Genomic DNA, 14,381 nt, shown 5'->3' on the forward strand with positions numbered 1-14,381 from the left:
CAGACAAACATGACTAATTTTAGATGAAATCATTATTTCCTGGAAATTACGTATTCCACAAATTCTCTTTTATTGGAGGGTGGGTAGGTGGGGACATACTAACCAGTACTCCAGGGGACCAGAGGCCATGTCTGGTCATACTTGAGTGGCTGGATGAGTCAATGCTTAAGTTCCAAATGTGGTGCTGGGGACCCCACCATGGTCACATCTAGTGGTGCTCGGGGGATAATGTAGTGCCTGGGATCACATCCCAGGACTCTGCATGCCAAGCATGCACCCCAGCCCCTTGTGCCCGTGTCAGATACTTCCTATTTTGCTATTTTACATTTTTGTCATCAGATTTAGGACCTCTATCATGTTCTATCACTGAGCTACATCCTGGCCCCAAATTTTTACTTTTAACTTTTTTTTTTTTTTTACTTTTTAGGTCACACCCGGCAATGATCAGGGGTTACTCCTGGCTCTCCTGGCTCTGCACTCAGGAATTACTCCTGGCAGTGCTCAGGGGACCATGTGGGATGCTGGGAATTGAACCCGGGTTGGCTGCGTGCAAGGCAAATGCCCTACCCGCTGTGCTATCGCTCCAGCCCCTAAATTTGTTCTTTTAAAAGAATATTAAAATATCTCGTCTGCCGAGAAGTAACCCCAGCGGCTGCACGTGTGCGGCCTCTCCGCTGCTGAAAGAGCATGATCCCGAGACCAGCTAAACTACTTTTGGTACCAACAGCTTCTTGCAGAAATGTCTCTAGACTGTGAACTAAGCCACAGTCCCATGCCGCCCCAGGAGGGGAAGGTTTTTCTCTCTCGCCTTTTCCTTGGGGGGGATAGGGTGAGAATGGCGTGGCGACCGACATCTTATGAGGACCACTAATGAGAGGTATGAGCTTGCAATGATACAATTTCTGGCAGAAATTTCCCTGGACTTAGTTATTAAAATACAGAAATCCAAAACCGCATGGCTGGAATAGCAGCTGCGCAACCTCATATCTCTTCATTCTCAGCAATGGAAAACAAATTATCAAATGCTTCCTTTTCAGCAGGTCTGACTTGGGGGGGGGGGAATTCTAAACAATAATAGTGAGTTTTTTGTTGAAATACTGAATGTAACCAAAGTAAAGAGAAAGTAAAGTGAAATTTATCAGGCTACACAGGCAGGGGGTGGGAGTGGGGAGGGTTGGAGGTATACTGGGGTTTTTTGGTGGTGGAATATGTGCACTGGTGAAGGGATGGTTGTTCGAGCATTGTGTAACTGAGACTTAAGCCTGAAAACTTTGTAACTTTCCATATGGTAATTCAATTAAATATATATATATATTAAAAAAAGAATATTAAAATATCCCACTAACCCTAATAAACACACCAGAGTAATTTCATTGCTTTTACATGCATATAACATGTCATCTTGAATATTTGGATACAGTTCAGGTCACAGAACAAAAGCAAATTTCACTCATGGCTTCTTTTTGGTAAGGTATGTTTGATAAAGTGACATGGTTGCTATTATTTCCTGTTCTGGAAAAATGTAAAGTAATAAAAAAAAGAAATTGCTTTAGAACTTCCTAGGGAGTCTTAATATTCCTCCTTCTGAGACTTCCGGATGCTGATCCCATAAACTAATCATAAATGATATCAAAACCTTCTTTTAGTAATGAAGTTATTTTATCTTTTTTTTTTCTTTACTATACTGGGGATCAAACCCAAGGCTTAAAACATGCAAGGTCGGGGCTGGAGAGATAGCACAGCGGGTAGGGCGTTTGCCTTGCACGCGGCCGACACGGGTTCAAATCCCAGCATCCCATATGGTCCCCTGAGCACGGCCAGGGGTAATTCCTGAGTGCAGAGCCAGGAGTGACCCCTGTGCATCGCCAGATGTGACCCAAAAAGCAAAAAAAAAAAAACAAAAACAAAAAACATGCAAGGTAGGGGAGGGGGGAAAATATTTAAAAAAAAACAAACATGCAAGGTAAGTGTTCTACCATTAAGTTCCACCCTGGCCTACTACAACAGGTTTTGTTTTGTTAGGAGCATCTCTATTTAAGAGTAAAAAAAAAAAAAATGCACTGTAGTATACTGGTATACTGTAGCCGTTGTTCATCAATTTGCTGGAGCGGGCACCAAATAGTCTCCAAAAAACAAACTTTAGGGGCTGGAGAAATAATACAGTGGGTAGGGCTCTTGTCTTGCACACAGCCAACCCTGGTTTGATCCTTGGCATCCCATATGGTCCCCCAAGCATCGCCAGGAGTAATTTGGAGTGCAGAGTCAGGAGTAGCCCCTGAGCATCATCAGCATGACCCCAAAACAACAACAACAAAACTTAGTAGCACTGTAGCCCTGTTGCTCATTGATTCGCTTGAGCGGGCACTAGTAACATCTCCATTGTGAGATTTGTTACTGTTTTTGGCATATCAAATATGCTATGGGTAGCTTGCCAGGCTCTGCCTTACGGGTGGGATACTCTTGTTAGCTTGTCGGGCTCTCTGAGAGGGACGGAGGAATCAAACCTGGGTCGGCCGCATGCAAGGCAAATGCCCTACCTGCTGTGCTATCACTCCAGTCTTAGTAGCACTGTAGAACTGTCATCCCATTGTTCATCGATTTGCTCAAGCAGGCCCCAGTAATGTCTCCATTGTGAGACTTGTACTGTTTTTGGCATACTGAATACACCACAGGTAGCTTGCCAGGCTCTGCCGTGCAGGCAGGATACTCTCGATAACTTGCTAGGCTCTACGAGAGGGACGGAGGAATCAAACCCGGGTCGGCCGCGTGCAAGGCAAATGCCCTACTGGCTGTGCTATGGCTCCAGTGTTAGTAAAGGATATTAATGTTTTACTTAGTCCCAAAATGCTTGCTTCTCTTCCCACAAAAGTCAAACAAAAAACAATGGGTGTTACTAATGTTTTCTATTTATTCATTAATAAAAAGTGCATAGTACAAGCCCTTTATCCCAGTCCAAGAACTCAATAAAAGATTACAATAAACCTGGATGGCATAGACATGATTTGTTTGGCATGATTTAAATACTTAAACAGCAATTAATATTTAGTATATCACATGACCACTTTTGCTTGGAACAAATACCCATCAGACATGGTAACAAATACAGAAGAAGACCTATTATTCAGAAATATTATAATGTTTAGACTAAACCTAGTACTGCAACAACAAAAATTTAACCGATTCATTAATTGTAAACGCTTCATTTTCTCTTCAAGTTACAGCTTCACTTCTTGAATTTGATCAAATTTTTGCACACATTCCACTTAGTGACAGATTTTCATTCAAGGCTCCTAGGTTCCATTGAAAATGTAAGGTATTTGTGATTCTATAAACACTAATATTGCATACCACAAAGACAATAAAAGTAACCAAGGAATAGCTGTAATTAATAGTTACTTTGGAAAACCTCTGCAACTGGGAGATAGTATTTGGCTATATTCATCATAAAAATCTTTCCTAATGCAGTTTCAATGTTAACTTTTTTCCATCAAGAAAAAATGCTATTTTGCATAAAAAAAACACATTACTCTTAAACAATGGCATTTGTAGAATGCTTAAGAGCTAAACCTCAAATATTGAATCTTGTATTGTATTGTTTCCAGATTTAATTTTGCTATTGTTGTTGCTTTTTAGGCCCTCCCTAGTGGTGCTCAGGCTCTATTCCTGGCTCTGTGCTCTACCCAATCTTGAACTCAGGGCCTCATACATGTAAGTCAGATACTCTACCACTGAGATGCATTCCTGGCACACCAATTTATTTTTAAATGATTGTAGCTACGGTTTAGGCAAAATATGTACAGGCCAATTAATGAGTAATTTTGCTCAGTAAAAGGCCACAATATAGAAGCTTAAAGAATTAAATACAATAATATAAATTACTAGTTAGGCTAACAGGAATTCATTGTGTGCAGTCGTGGACTGTCTTTATCAAAAATGTGAAGAAAATCTTAAAAGCCAAAAAAAAAAAAAAAGAAGAAGAAGAAAAAACCACAAAAACCACCCAAATCACCAAGACTAAATAGTTCACTCTGAACTTTTGTTACTAATTAAATGAATGGTCCATATACAAAAAGATGAGCAGTCTGGATGACCATGAAGTGTATATGACAGAATGAGAGACTGGGATTAAGAATCCACATGTCCAGGTTCGGGAGGTGGAAGATTTGGTGGCACAGAAGCGTGACACTGGGTTTGATGTTTGTCTGGGGGTGGGGTCCTCTCAGCAGTACTGAGGGGCTACCTGGGCTACACCTGTCCAGTTCTCGGGGTCATGTGGCATAGGGATTGGACCGAGGGACTCCAGGACACAGGGCAAGCTCCAGCCCTTAGGACTAGCTCTCCAACCCTGGGGCTTAGTTCTTGGCACCACAGATGGGGAAAAACTGAACAACACAACTCAAAATTCAGGGGCATCAAGGACTAAACAAGAATACAGAAGAGAAAAAAGATAGAAGAATTCAGATTCTAGGGCTCTATCTCAGAAAATATGTTTCTACTTCCAAGTCACGCTACTTCTTCAATCATCACCAAATTCCAACCACTTGTAATGGTAGGTTCCATGACATCTCCACCAGAGTCTGCTTATTTGTGGCTTTAAAAAAGTAACTGACAGGATATAACTGCAGGCCCTCAAATTCAGGAGCCAGCCAGGAAAAAGGCATGCTTACCGCAAGGTTGCTCTATTTTATGCCAATCCTCCCCATTTTGCTTTAAAAACTTGAACAGCTCCAGAACTAGGAAAGCTTCTGGTAGGTGTCATGAGGAAAACCTTAACTCTCTGGGGTTGACTTGCCTACATTAGGCTACCTCAGGTTACACAAGTCATTAACAGTTAGTCAAAGAGAGTTACACAGAATAAATTCTCTCATATGTGGGATAGAAAGAAACATAGTAGGGGAATAATAAATGCTCAAAGGCAACAGAAATAAAAAGCATGAGAACTGACCAGTAGGAAGCAAGCCACTGAGGGGGACAGGAGAGGGAAGGGACTCCTGAAGGGATACGCATGCTGCCCTATCAGGAACAGTGCTGTAAACCCAGAGCCAAAGAGCAAAGAAAAGGGCAGGCGGGGGGTGGGAGGGAAACCGAGGACATTGGTGGAAGAAGTGGATTGGTACTGGAACACTGTATACCTGAAACTAAATCATGACGGACTGTAATTCATGGTGATTCAGTAAAAAAAAGAAAAAAAGAGGAAAAAAGAGTTGGTCATGTTATTTCAAGAATTTGATCAAAAAGCCAAGAAACGGAAGAAATACAGCAGTCCACACCGGATTATATCATGAAACCAAGCCCTTACGAAGTTATGGCCTATAATGTAATCATATAAAGGGGGCAGAAATAACCTTACGGACATTACACAATTGTACCAGAGACTATTAAACAGTGTAATTCGATTCATATAAATAATTTCTCAGATCTATAGAGTGGATTGCTAGATAAATCGAGAGGGGAAAATCCTTACATTGATAATAAAATATCTTCTTGCCTGCATAAATCATTTGTAATTATTTGGTAAGGGGAAACTTCCACATAGATCATGCAGGCTTTTTTGTAAAAAATGCAATTTGTATTTTTTTCCCTAAGAAAAACAATGTTTTTTTTTTAATTCCCCTTTTTTTCATAAATTCAATTAAAAATTTTACTTATATTAATCCTCCTACCCACCCCTAAACAATTCCATTACCAAACAAGAATGAGATAGAGGGTGAGACAAAGACCTTTTTCTGGGGGGTTAGGGGGAAAACACGGCCCCCCTGGGGCCACACCCTGGGGTGCTCAGGGCTTACTCCTGACTCTGTGCCCGGCATCTCTCCTCGCAGGGCCCAGGGGACAAGGTGGGGCACTCGCCACTGTTGTGCTCTGGTCCTGCCTTAACTGTTTTTCCATTTTCCTTCTTTTCCCTTGGAATAACCAAGAACCTATTCAATAATCTTAAAGCCAAAGGATAATAAAAGACTGGAGGAAAAAAATGTTTCTTTGAAGAAAAAAATCAGGTAAATAAGCAAATAGGATTTCAAATGTCAGAGACGCCTCCAAAAGTTCAAGACTGTTTTGTTTAAGAGGGAAGTATCAGAACAGAAAGAAACATCCTGAGAGGCACCCATATTAACAATAAAGTATAGCTTAAATCTGGCAAAGGCAGAAAGAATTTATTTTTCTACTCTTTCCACGAATCTTGGGAGGTTCTTGCTCAGTGCATTACAAATGTCATCAGTGGGCAGAAAACCATCGACCATATTTAAATCACGTTTATTTAAAGTTTTCTTAACATTAGACACATTTGTGTGGGAGTAAAAAACGCAGTAAACAACAATTTTACTTCTTCCCATGTCCTTTCCTAACCACACAGCCAGTTCTAGTGAGTGCTACAGGTTTCAGCTGGAACAGTGAAATATTTCAAATGTTGCCATCATCCCGAGGCCTAGAGAAAACTTCCACTTCACCCACAAATCAAACTTCAAGGTACATGTAAATACAATAGTTATAATTTTCTTTCATATACTCTCAGAAAACCCCAAATAACTTTATAAATATTGATTGGGGAGAAAAAAGGAAATTAAAAAAAAAAACCTAGCAAGACTAAAATATTTAAATGCACATATCGCAAATCTCTCAATCAGGTCAGAATCATTTTTTAAAAATATGAACACAATTATAAAGAGAATGAATGGAATGTTTAAGCTTAGGATAACCAAAAAAAGTCCCATATAATTTGTTTTTAAATATAATCATTTACTCAAATAAATTGTAATGAGGAATAGTGATAACAGAAAACAGTAGAAGCTTGCAGGTGACATTTCTAGAAGCTCATGAAAAAAAGACCATCCCATATCCAAATGCAAAAAGAAAAACTGTTCTAACGGGGTTAAAAGTACTCTGGTCATCTTCGTTCATTTGGTCGTGCAAGGTGTTAAGTATTCTCGATTTCCAGATCACAAAGTTAGTCCACAGGCGGGGCTGGTGGGTCTTGTCCCTAGTATCAGAAAGAGAAAAAAAATATGAATTGACTTTTTTTAATTTTAAAACTTCTCTTCTTTGTTCCAGACTGGTGGTGCTCAAATCTTACTCCTAGCTCTGGATTCGGGGAGGATCACACGGGTGGGGCTTGAAATACCCCAGGGAGTGCCGGAGATCAACTCGGGGTCTGCCACCCGTGAGGCAAATGCCTGACCCCCTGTGCTACAGCTATAGCCCTTGAACTTCCTTAAGCCCCAGAGCAACCAGTCTAACCCAAGGAATACAAGGAACAACGTCCCCTAGCCAACATCCCAGAAACCTATTTGGAATTTCAGTGTATTTTCTTTTCTTTTCTTTTTTGCTTTTGGATCACACTCACCAATGCTCAGGGGTTACTCCTGGCTCTGCACTCAAGAAATTACGCCTGGCAGTGATCCGGGGAAATGTATGGGATGCCGGGGACTGACCCCGAGTCGGCCACATACAAGGCAAACGCTCTACCTACACTGTACCACTCTACTGTCGCTCCAGGCCGTGTACATTTTGAACAATGCCTTTCTCCAGTGTTTGACTCCTTTTTTTTTTTTTTTTGGCCTCACCTAGTGATGCTCAGGCCTTACTCCTGGCTCTGTGCTCAGGGATCAATCCCGGTAGGGCTTGGGGATCATATGGAGTGCTGGATTGCACCTGGGTTTCCATGTGCAAGGCAAGTATCCTACTTGCTGTACTACAGCTCTGGTCCCTGTTCGTCTTATTCTTCTCTGCAGTTTGAAAGGCAGGAGAAAGTGTCTAAGGATGACATGATGTGGATAAAAAAAACACTTTCTGAGGGCTGGAGCGATAGCAGAGCGGGTAGGGCGTCTGCCTTGCACGAGGCCAACCCAGGTTCGAATCCCAGTGTCCCATATGGTTCCCTGCGCACCGCCAGGAGTAATTCCTGAGTGCAGAGCCAGGAGTAACCCCTGTGCATCGCCAGGTGTGACCCAAAAAGCAAAAAAAAAAGAAAAAAGAAAACACTTTCTGAGAGCTACGAGGTGAACTCTCTGGACTCTGTCTCCAGTCCTGAGACTGTTTCTCACACCAGTGTTGGGGAAGCAGAGTCGGGTTCCTTCTGCTCTAGGCAACCATTCCATGATCACCCGGGAATTCCCCACGCTGGACAGAAGCAGAAGAAACTACCTCACTGTTGTTTATTGCTTCACCCAGGGGTGCTCGGGGGCTCCCGTGAATCAGTGTTCGGGTAGTCCTAGCAGAGCTAGAGAGACCCTGAGTTACTGGGGATGGAGCCCAGGCCTCCTGCATTCAAAGTGTGCACTCTGGCCCACCGAGCTCAGACCCCAGCCCTGGGCTTTTGAAAATACTTTACTTCTAGATTCAAACAAAAGAACATTTTGTTGGGGCCGGAGAGACAGTACAACCCGACGTGCTGAACTATCTCAATAGCGCCAGGCTCTATAGAGCTGACTCCTTCCCTTTTGGTTAAAATTCAGCAATGCTACATACCTAAACTTACTACTCCTAAAGCAACAACAACAATAAGAACAACAAAAACTAAAAACAAACACGAAAACCACCATTGACAAACAACCACTGATGAACACAACTCTGCCTCCCCATTACATCTTCCTAAGGGTAACAACAAAGGACTGAGTCAGGTGCAATCACATGGGCTAACCCAAATCGATTAAATGAAGATTTTATTCTTTTTTTTTTTTCCTTTTTTGGATCATACCTGGCGATGCACAGGGGTTACTCTTGGCTCATGCACTCAAGAATTACTCCTGGCGGTGCTCGGGGGACCATATGGGATGCTGGGAATCGAACCCGGGTCGGCCACGTACAAGGCAAACGTCCTACCCACTGTGCTATTGCTCCAGCCCCAAGATTTTATTCTTATTTATTTTTGGATTTTGGACTGACACCCATGCATGGTTAGGTGTGGTCCCCAAAGCAATCATTTGAAAATTCCACATTAAAAGCTTGTTGAAATTTTGTGGGATAATTCAACAAGTGACTCAGTACATAACTAAACCAAGGGGGGAATATTACATATATATATATATGAAAAGAAATCTTTCAATGAAGTTTCTTCAAGACAGTACCTATGGAGCCAGAGAGTTAGTACAGTGGTTCAGGCACTTGCCTGGCAAGCAGCTGACTCAGGTGCAAATCCTGGCACCCCCACAGGGTCCCCCAAGTCCACCAGGAGTGATCCCCAAGTGCTGAGCCAGAACAAGCCCTGAGCACCACTGGCTGTGGCCCCAAAGAACCTACCACCAAGAAATCTGAACCCCTCGTCCCTGTTCCTATTGACACCCGCCCACTGGCTAGCGCGAGGAGACTCCAGCCCAGAACACTTACGTTGTGCGGACTGGCTGGTTTCCCAGTGAGGTTGGATCCTCTTAGATTCGGAGGTCTCAGGAGAAACAAGATGACTGCAATGACCATCCAGGCCATCAGGATCATGGTGACACTGATGCCATTGTCAGCAGAAGGGCCTGGGACTGAAGAGAAGGAGGAAAAAAAGTATTTGCGATGAAAACCGAAGCACTGATCACAGTATTACTTAGAGAAGTCTAAAAACAAATCCTCTCCCGTTTGCTTGTTTGGGGCCACATCCAGCCGTGCTCAGGGCGCAGACCCGGGCTGCCACGGGCAAGACAAGCATCCTACCTGCTGCAATCTGGTACCAACAAAGGACTTTTGTTAAATAATTTTTTCCAGTTTATTTTTACAACATAAAACAAAGGCCGTTTAAATGTCAATGTCAGAAACTGGGCAGGATCGTGGCACCACACAGACCCGGAGCAGAGCCAGCATCAACCCTGGAGCACCGAGTCGGAAGCAGCACCCACACACGACCAGGTGTGGTCCCCAAACGACCCCCCCAAAAAATGGAACTGATGGGCGAGGGAGGAGGTGCCATGGTAGATTTGCTTTGTACATGTGAGGTCTTGGTTTAGTCCCCTGGAGTTCCAAAAGGAAAATATTCTAACTAGAATCCAAGATATGAAAATAAAAGAGCATGAATGATTGTAAGAGCCCACCGAGAAGCATTCGACATCCTTTTCCTCCCATGAGAGCACCTAACCTACACAGTCGAGGAGTCGGGCGGGCAAGGCCGCAGGGCTGGGGCACAGGTCACAGGCCATTCCCAACCCCACAGCAACCCTCTCGGGCCAGATACACTTTTTGGTTGTGGGAAATACAGAAGGAAGGAAGGAAGGAAGGAAGGAAGGAAGGAAGGAAGGAAGGAAGGAAGGAAGGAAGGAAGGAAGGAAGGAAGGAAGGAAGGAAGGAAGGAAGGAAGGAAGGAGGGAGGGAGGGAGGGAGGGAGGGAGGGAGGGAGGGAGGGAGGGAGGGAGGGAGGGAGGGAGGGAGGGAGGGAGGGAGGGAAGAAAAGATATCACAGTCAGAAACCCAAACCTATTAAATGAAGATTTTTATTCTTATTTATTTTTGGATTTTGGACTTACACCAGCAATACTCAGGGCTTATTTCTGGCTCTGTGCTCAGGGATCACACATGGCGGGGCTCAGGGGAACATATGGGGTACAAATATTCATTCAAATTAATAATATAGGGGCTGGAGCGAAAGTACAGTAGGTAGGGTGTTTGCCTTGCATGTGGCCGACCCGGGTTCAATTCCCAGCATCCCATATGGTTCCCCGAGCACCACCTGGAGTAATTCCTGAGTGCATGACCCAGTAATAAATAACCCCTGTGCATCGCCTGGTGTGACCCAAAGAGAAAAAAATTAATCAAATTAATAATATATAAAAAGGTGCAGTTAATGTTTCCTTGACTAATCCTAGGTAGTTTTATTTCACGATCTTTTAAATTTTAAGGGACCCGAGCAATAGCACAGCAAGTAGAGTGTTTGCCTTCTATGTGGCTGTCCTGGGTTCAATCCCCGGCATCCCCTATGGTCCCTCAAGCACCATCAACAGTAATTCCTGCATGCAGAGCCAGAAGTGAGTAAGTAACCCCTGAGCATTGCTGGGTGTGATCCAAAAAGAAAAAAAAGTTAAAAAATTTAAAACTAAAAAAAATGTGGAGGTGGGGGCTGGAGTGATAGCACAGCGGGTAGGGCATTTGCCTTGCACGCAGCCGACCCAGGTTCGAATCCCAGCATCCCATATGGTCCCCTGAGCACCGCCAGGGGTAATTCCTGAGTGCATGAGCCAGGAATGAGCCCTGTGCATTGCCGGGTGTGACCCAAAAACCAAAAAAAAATAAAATAAAATAAAGAGATTCTGCTACTTTTTTAAAAAAAAAAAAAGTTTTTTTTTTTTTTAGGGGAGGTTGTTGTTTTGTTCTGTTTTGGGCCACACCTGGAGGGTACTCAGTGCTTACTGCTAGCTCTGTGCTCAGGGATCACCCGTGATCAAGGCTTGGGGAAGATATGAGATGCTGGGGATTCAACCTGGGTCAGCGGGATACAAGGCACACACCCTATCCGCTGGACTATTGTTCCTCCCTAAAACATGTTTTTTTTTCTTTTTTTGGTTTTTTGGGTCACACCCGGCCATGCACAGGGGTTACTCCTGCACAGTCCTACCCGCTGTGCTATCACTCCAGCCCCCTAAAACATGTTTTAACAGGCTTTTTGTTCGTTTTTAGTTTTTTGGTTAGGGGGCCACACTCAGTGGTACTCAGGGCGTACTGCTGGCTCTGCTCAGGGAGCACTCTCAGAGACTGAACCTGATCAGCTGCGTGCCTGGGTGCAAAGCAAGAGCCTTACTCGCTGCATTATCTCTCTGGGTCAAGGGACATTTGGGGGGGCGGGGGGGAGGCACACACAGTGGAGCTCAGGGCTTACTCCTAACTCTGCACTCAGGGATCACTCCCGCTGGGGTTCGAAGTGCCAGGGATGAAACCTGGGTTGGCCGTGTGCAAGGCAAACACCCTGCCCACTGCACTATCGTTCTGGCCCCTAAACACATGTTGTAAATGTAAAAATTCCCTTCCCTTCTTTTGTTACTGCTGTCGTGATGGCTAAGATTCACATACATTTGACTGCAACGCTTAAAAGCTCCAGCTGCAGTGCTCAATGAGAAAAAGCTGGGCGCTTCAGCCCAGTGAGCTACCTCCCCCGCCCAAACAGGACTCCATCTATTCACCTGTACCTAGCTTTCCTCCCCTTGTAAAACTCCACTCCCCCATGCTCGTCTCCTCCTGTCTTCAGTCTTCCTGTGACGTTTCTAATCACTCATTAACGTTTGTTTGGCAGAGCTCAGGGGCCACTCCTGGCTCTGCATGAGCTCAGGGGCCACTCCTGGCTCTGCATGAGCTCAGGGGCCACTCCTGGCTCTGCATGAGCTCAGGGGCCGCTCCTGGGGAAGACGCAGGGACCAAACCCAAGGCTCCAACACACAAAGCAAACTCTCAGCCCCTGGGCTAGCCCTCCCACCCAGAATTTCCTTTCTTTTCTCCTTTTATCTTTTTAAGCCACACCTTGTTGTGTTCAGGGCTGACTGCTGGCTCTGTGCGCAGGGATCACTCCTGGCAGGGCTTAGGGGGCCATATGTGGTACCAGGCACTGAAACCAGTTAGGCTGCATGCAAGCAGGAGCCTTAGCCCACTTTATTGTCTCTGCCTCCTGAACATTAACTTTTTAAGAAGTGCCATCAGGGGGCTGGAGCGATAGCACAGCGGGTAGGGCGTTTGCCTTGCACGCGACGGATCCGGGTTTGATTCCCAGCATCCCGTATGGTCCCCTGAGCACTGCCAGGAATAATTCCTGAGTGCAGACCCAGGAGTAACCCCTGTGCATCACCGAGTGTGACCCAAAAAGCAAAAAATAATAATAATAAAATAAAATTTTTTTTAAAAAAAGAAGTGCATCATCTTATGAGCCGGATAGATAGTACAGAGAGCAGAGAGCAGGGCTTGTGTCTTGCATGTGGTTGACTTGGTTTGATCCCCGGCATCCCTTATGGTCCCCTGAGTTACAGAGCCAGGAGTAACCCCTGAGCTTCGCCAGATGTGGCCCAAGACATTCAAACAGGGGCTGGAGCAACAGCACAGCAGGTAGGCTGTTTGCCTTGCACGCGGCTGACCCGGGTTCGATTCCCTGCATCGCATATGGTCCTCCGAGCACTGCCAGGAGTAATTCCTGAGTGCATGAGCCAGGAGTGACCCCTGTGCATTGGGTGTGACTCAAAAAGCAAAAAATTAAATAAAGTAACATTCAAACAAAGAAGTGAGACCATCTAACAGCAGTTCGACTCTGCCACTTCTTAGTCATATAATCCCTGTGCCTCAATTTCTCTCCCTGTGACATGAAAATATCTATCGCCATCTCGTAGAACAGCTGTGGGGGTCAAAATGGACAGGGCATGAGAAGCAGTTTGCATAAGGCCTGGCTTGCAGAGGTACCTAGCAAAGACCAGCCACGGGTGGTGTTCGTGAGCACTAGAGCACAGCCCACCGAACGCGGACACGCTGGCATAAACCCCTCGGCTGGCCAAGAGGTAACAGGCCCGCATCACTGGTGATGAACCTAGTGGCAGGAGAAGAAAGAGAGGGGTGTCTCAAGAGCCTCTGGACGGTGCTGAAAGTCTACTCTGCTTCCGTGTTAAGTCTCTGGCGATAAGCAAAAAAGCAAATACTACAAGTAAGAGGTCGGAGAGACCATTCACAAGGTGGAGAGGTGACTCAAAGCACCGCAACACACATGGAGCACGGGAGCCCCGGGTTCAACCCCCAACCCGTTCATGGCCCCTCCAAGCACAATGGCACTTGACTCCTGAGCACTGAGCCAGCAGCAGCCCCAAGCCAACCTGGCCCAAACACCACTTTAAAAACAAACAACAGGGGCTGGAGCGATAGCACAGCGGGTAGGGCATTTGCCTTGCACGCGGCCGACCCGGGTTCAAATCTCAGCAACCCATATGGTCCCCTGAGCACTGCCAGGGGTGATTCCTGAGTGTAGAACCAGGAGTAACCCCTGTGCATTGCTGGGTGTGGCCCAAAAAGAAAAAAAAAATGGGGCCTGATGATAGTACAACGGGTAGGGCATTTGCCTTGTAAGAGGCTGACCTAGGTTCAATCCCTGGCATCCCACATGGTCTCCCGAGCATCACCTGTGGGAATTTCTGAGTACAAAGCCAGAAATAACACCTGAGAATCCCTGGGTATACCCCCAACACTAATAATAATAATAATAACAACAACAACAACAACATTTTAAAAATGAAAGGGAAAAAAAATTCCCAATGAGGCCACCAACTTAGCTGGCCACCAGGAAAAAGAAAGTCGAGAGGGCCACTGTGGGAGCCAACAGAACCGGGCAGGCCATTCAGGATTATTTCTATCAATGTATCGGGTTCCAGTGGGAAAAGGATGAACACAACAGTGAGAGCAGCCCGAGGCCGGCAGGCTGTAATCCTCTGTGTGGAGGGCGGGGGAGGGGTGGG

At 45.1% G+C, this 14,381-nt stretch overlaps 1 protein-coding gene across 1 annotated transcript in view; it reads right to left on the minus strand.

Moving 5' to 3' along the window:
- Window positions 1-2,888: 2,888 nt before the first annotated feature.
- The window catches only part of SMIM14 (small integral membrane protein 14), a 61,716-nt gene continuing 50,223 nt past the window's right edge, over window positions 2,889-14,381 (minus strand). Inside the window, exons 4-5 of the mRNA XM_055139774.1 lie at window positions 9,322-9,464; window positions 2,889-6,976 (exon numbers count right to left, since the gene is read on the minus strand). Coding sequence (XP_054995749.1) covers window positions 6,944-6,976; window positions 9,322-9,464 — 176 coding nt within the window. The 3' untranslated portion in view covers window positions 2,889-6,943. The remainder of the gene's footprint in view (window positions 6,977-9,321; window positions 9,465-14,381) is intronic.

The sequence above is a fragment of the Sorex araneus genome, chromosome 5 (genome assembly GCF_027595985.1).
Source record: "Sorex araneus isolate mSorAra2 chromosome 5, mSorAra2.pri, whole genome shotgun sequence".
Lineage (NCBI taxonomy): Eukaryota > Metazoa > Chordata > Mammalia > Eulipotyphla > Soricidae > Sorex > Sorex araneus.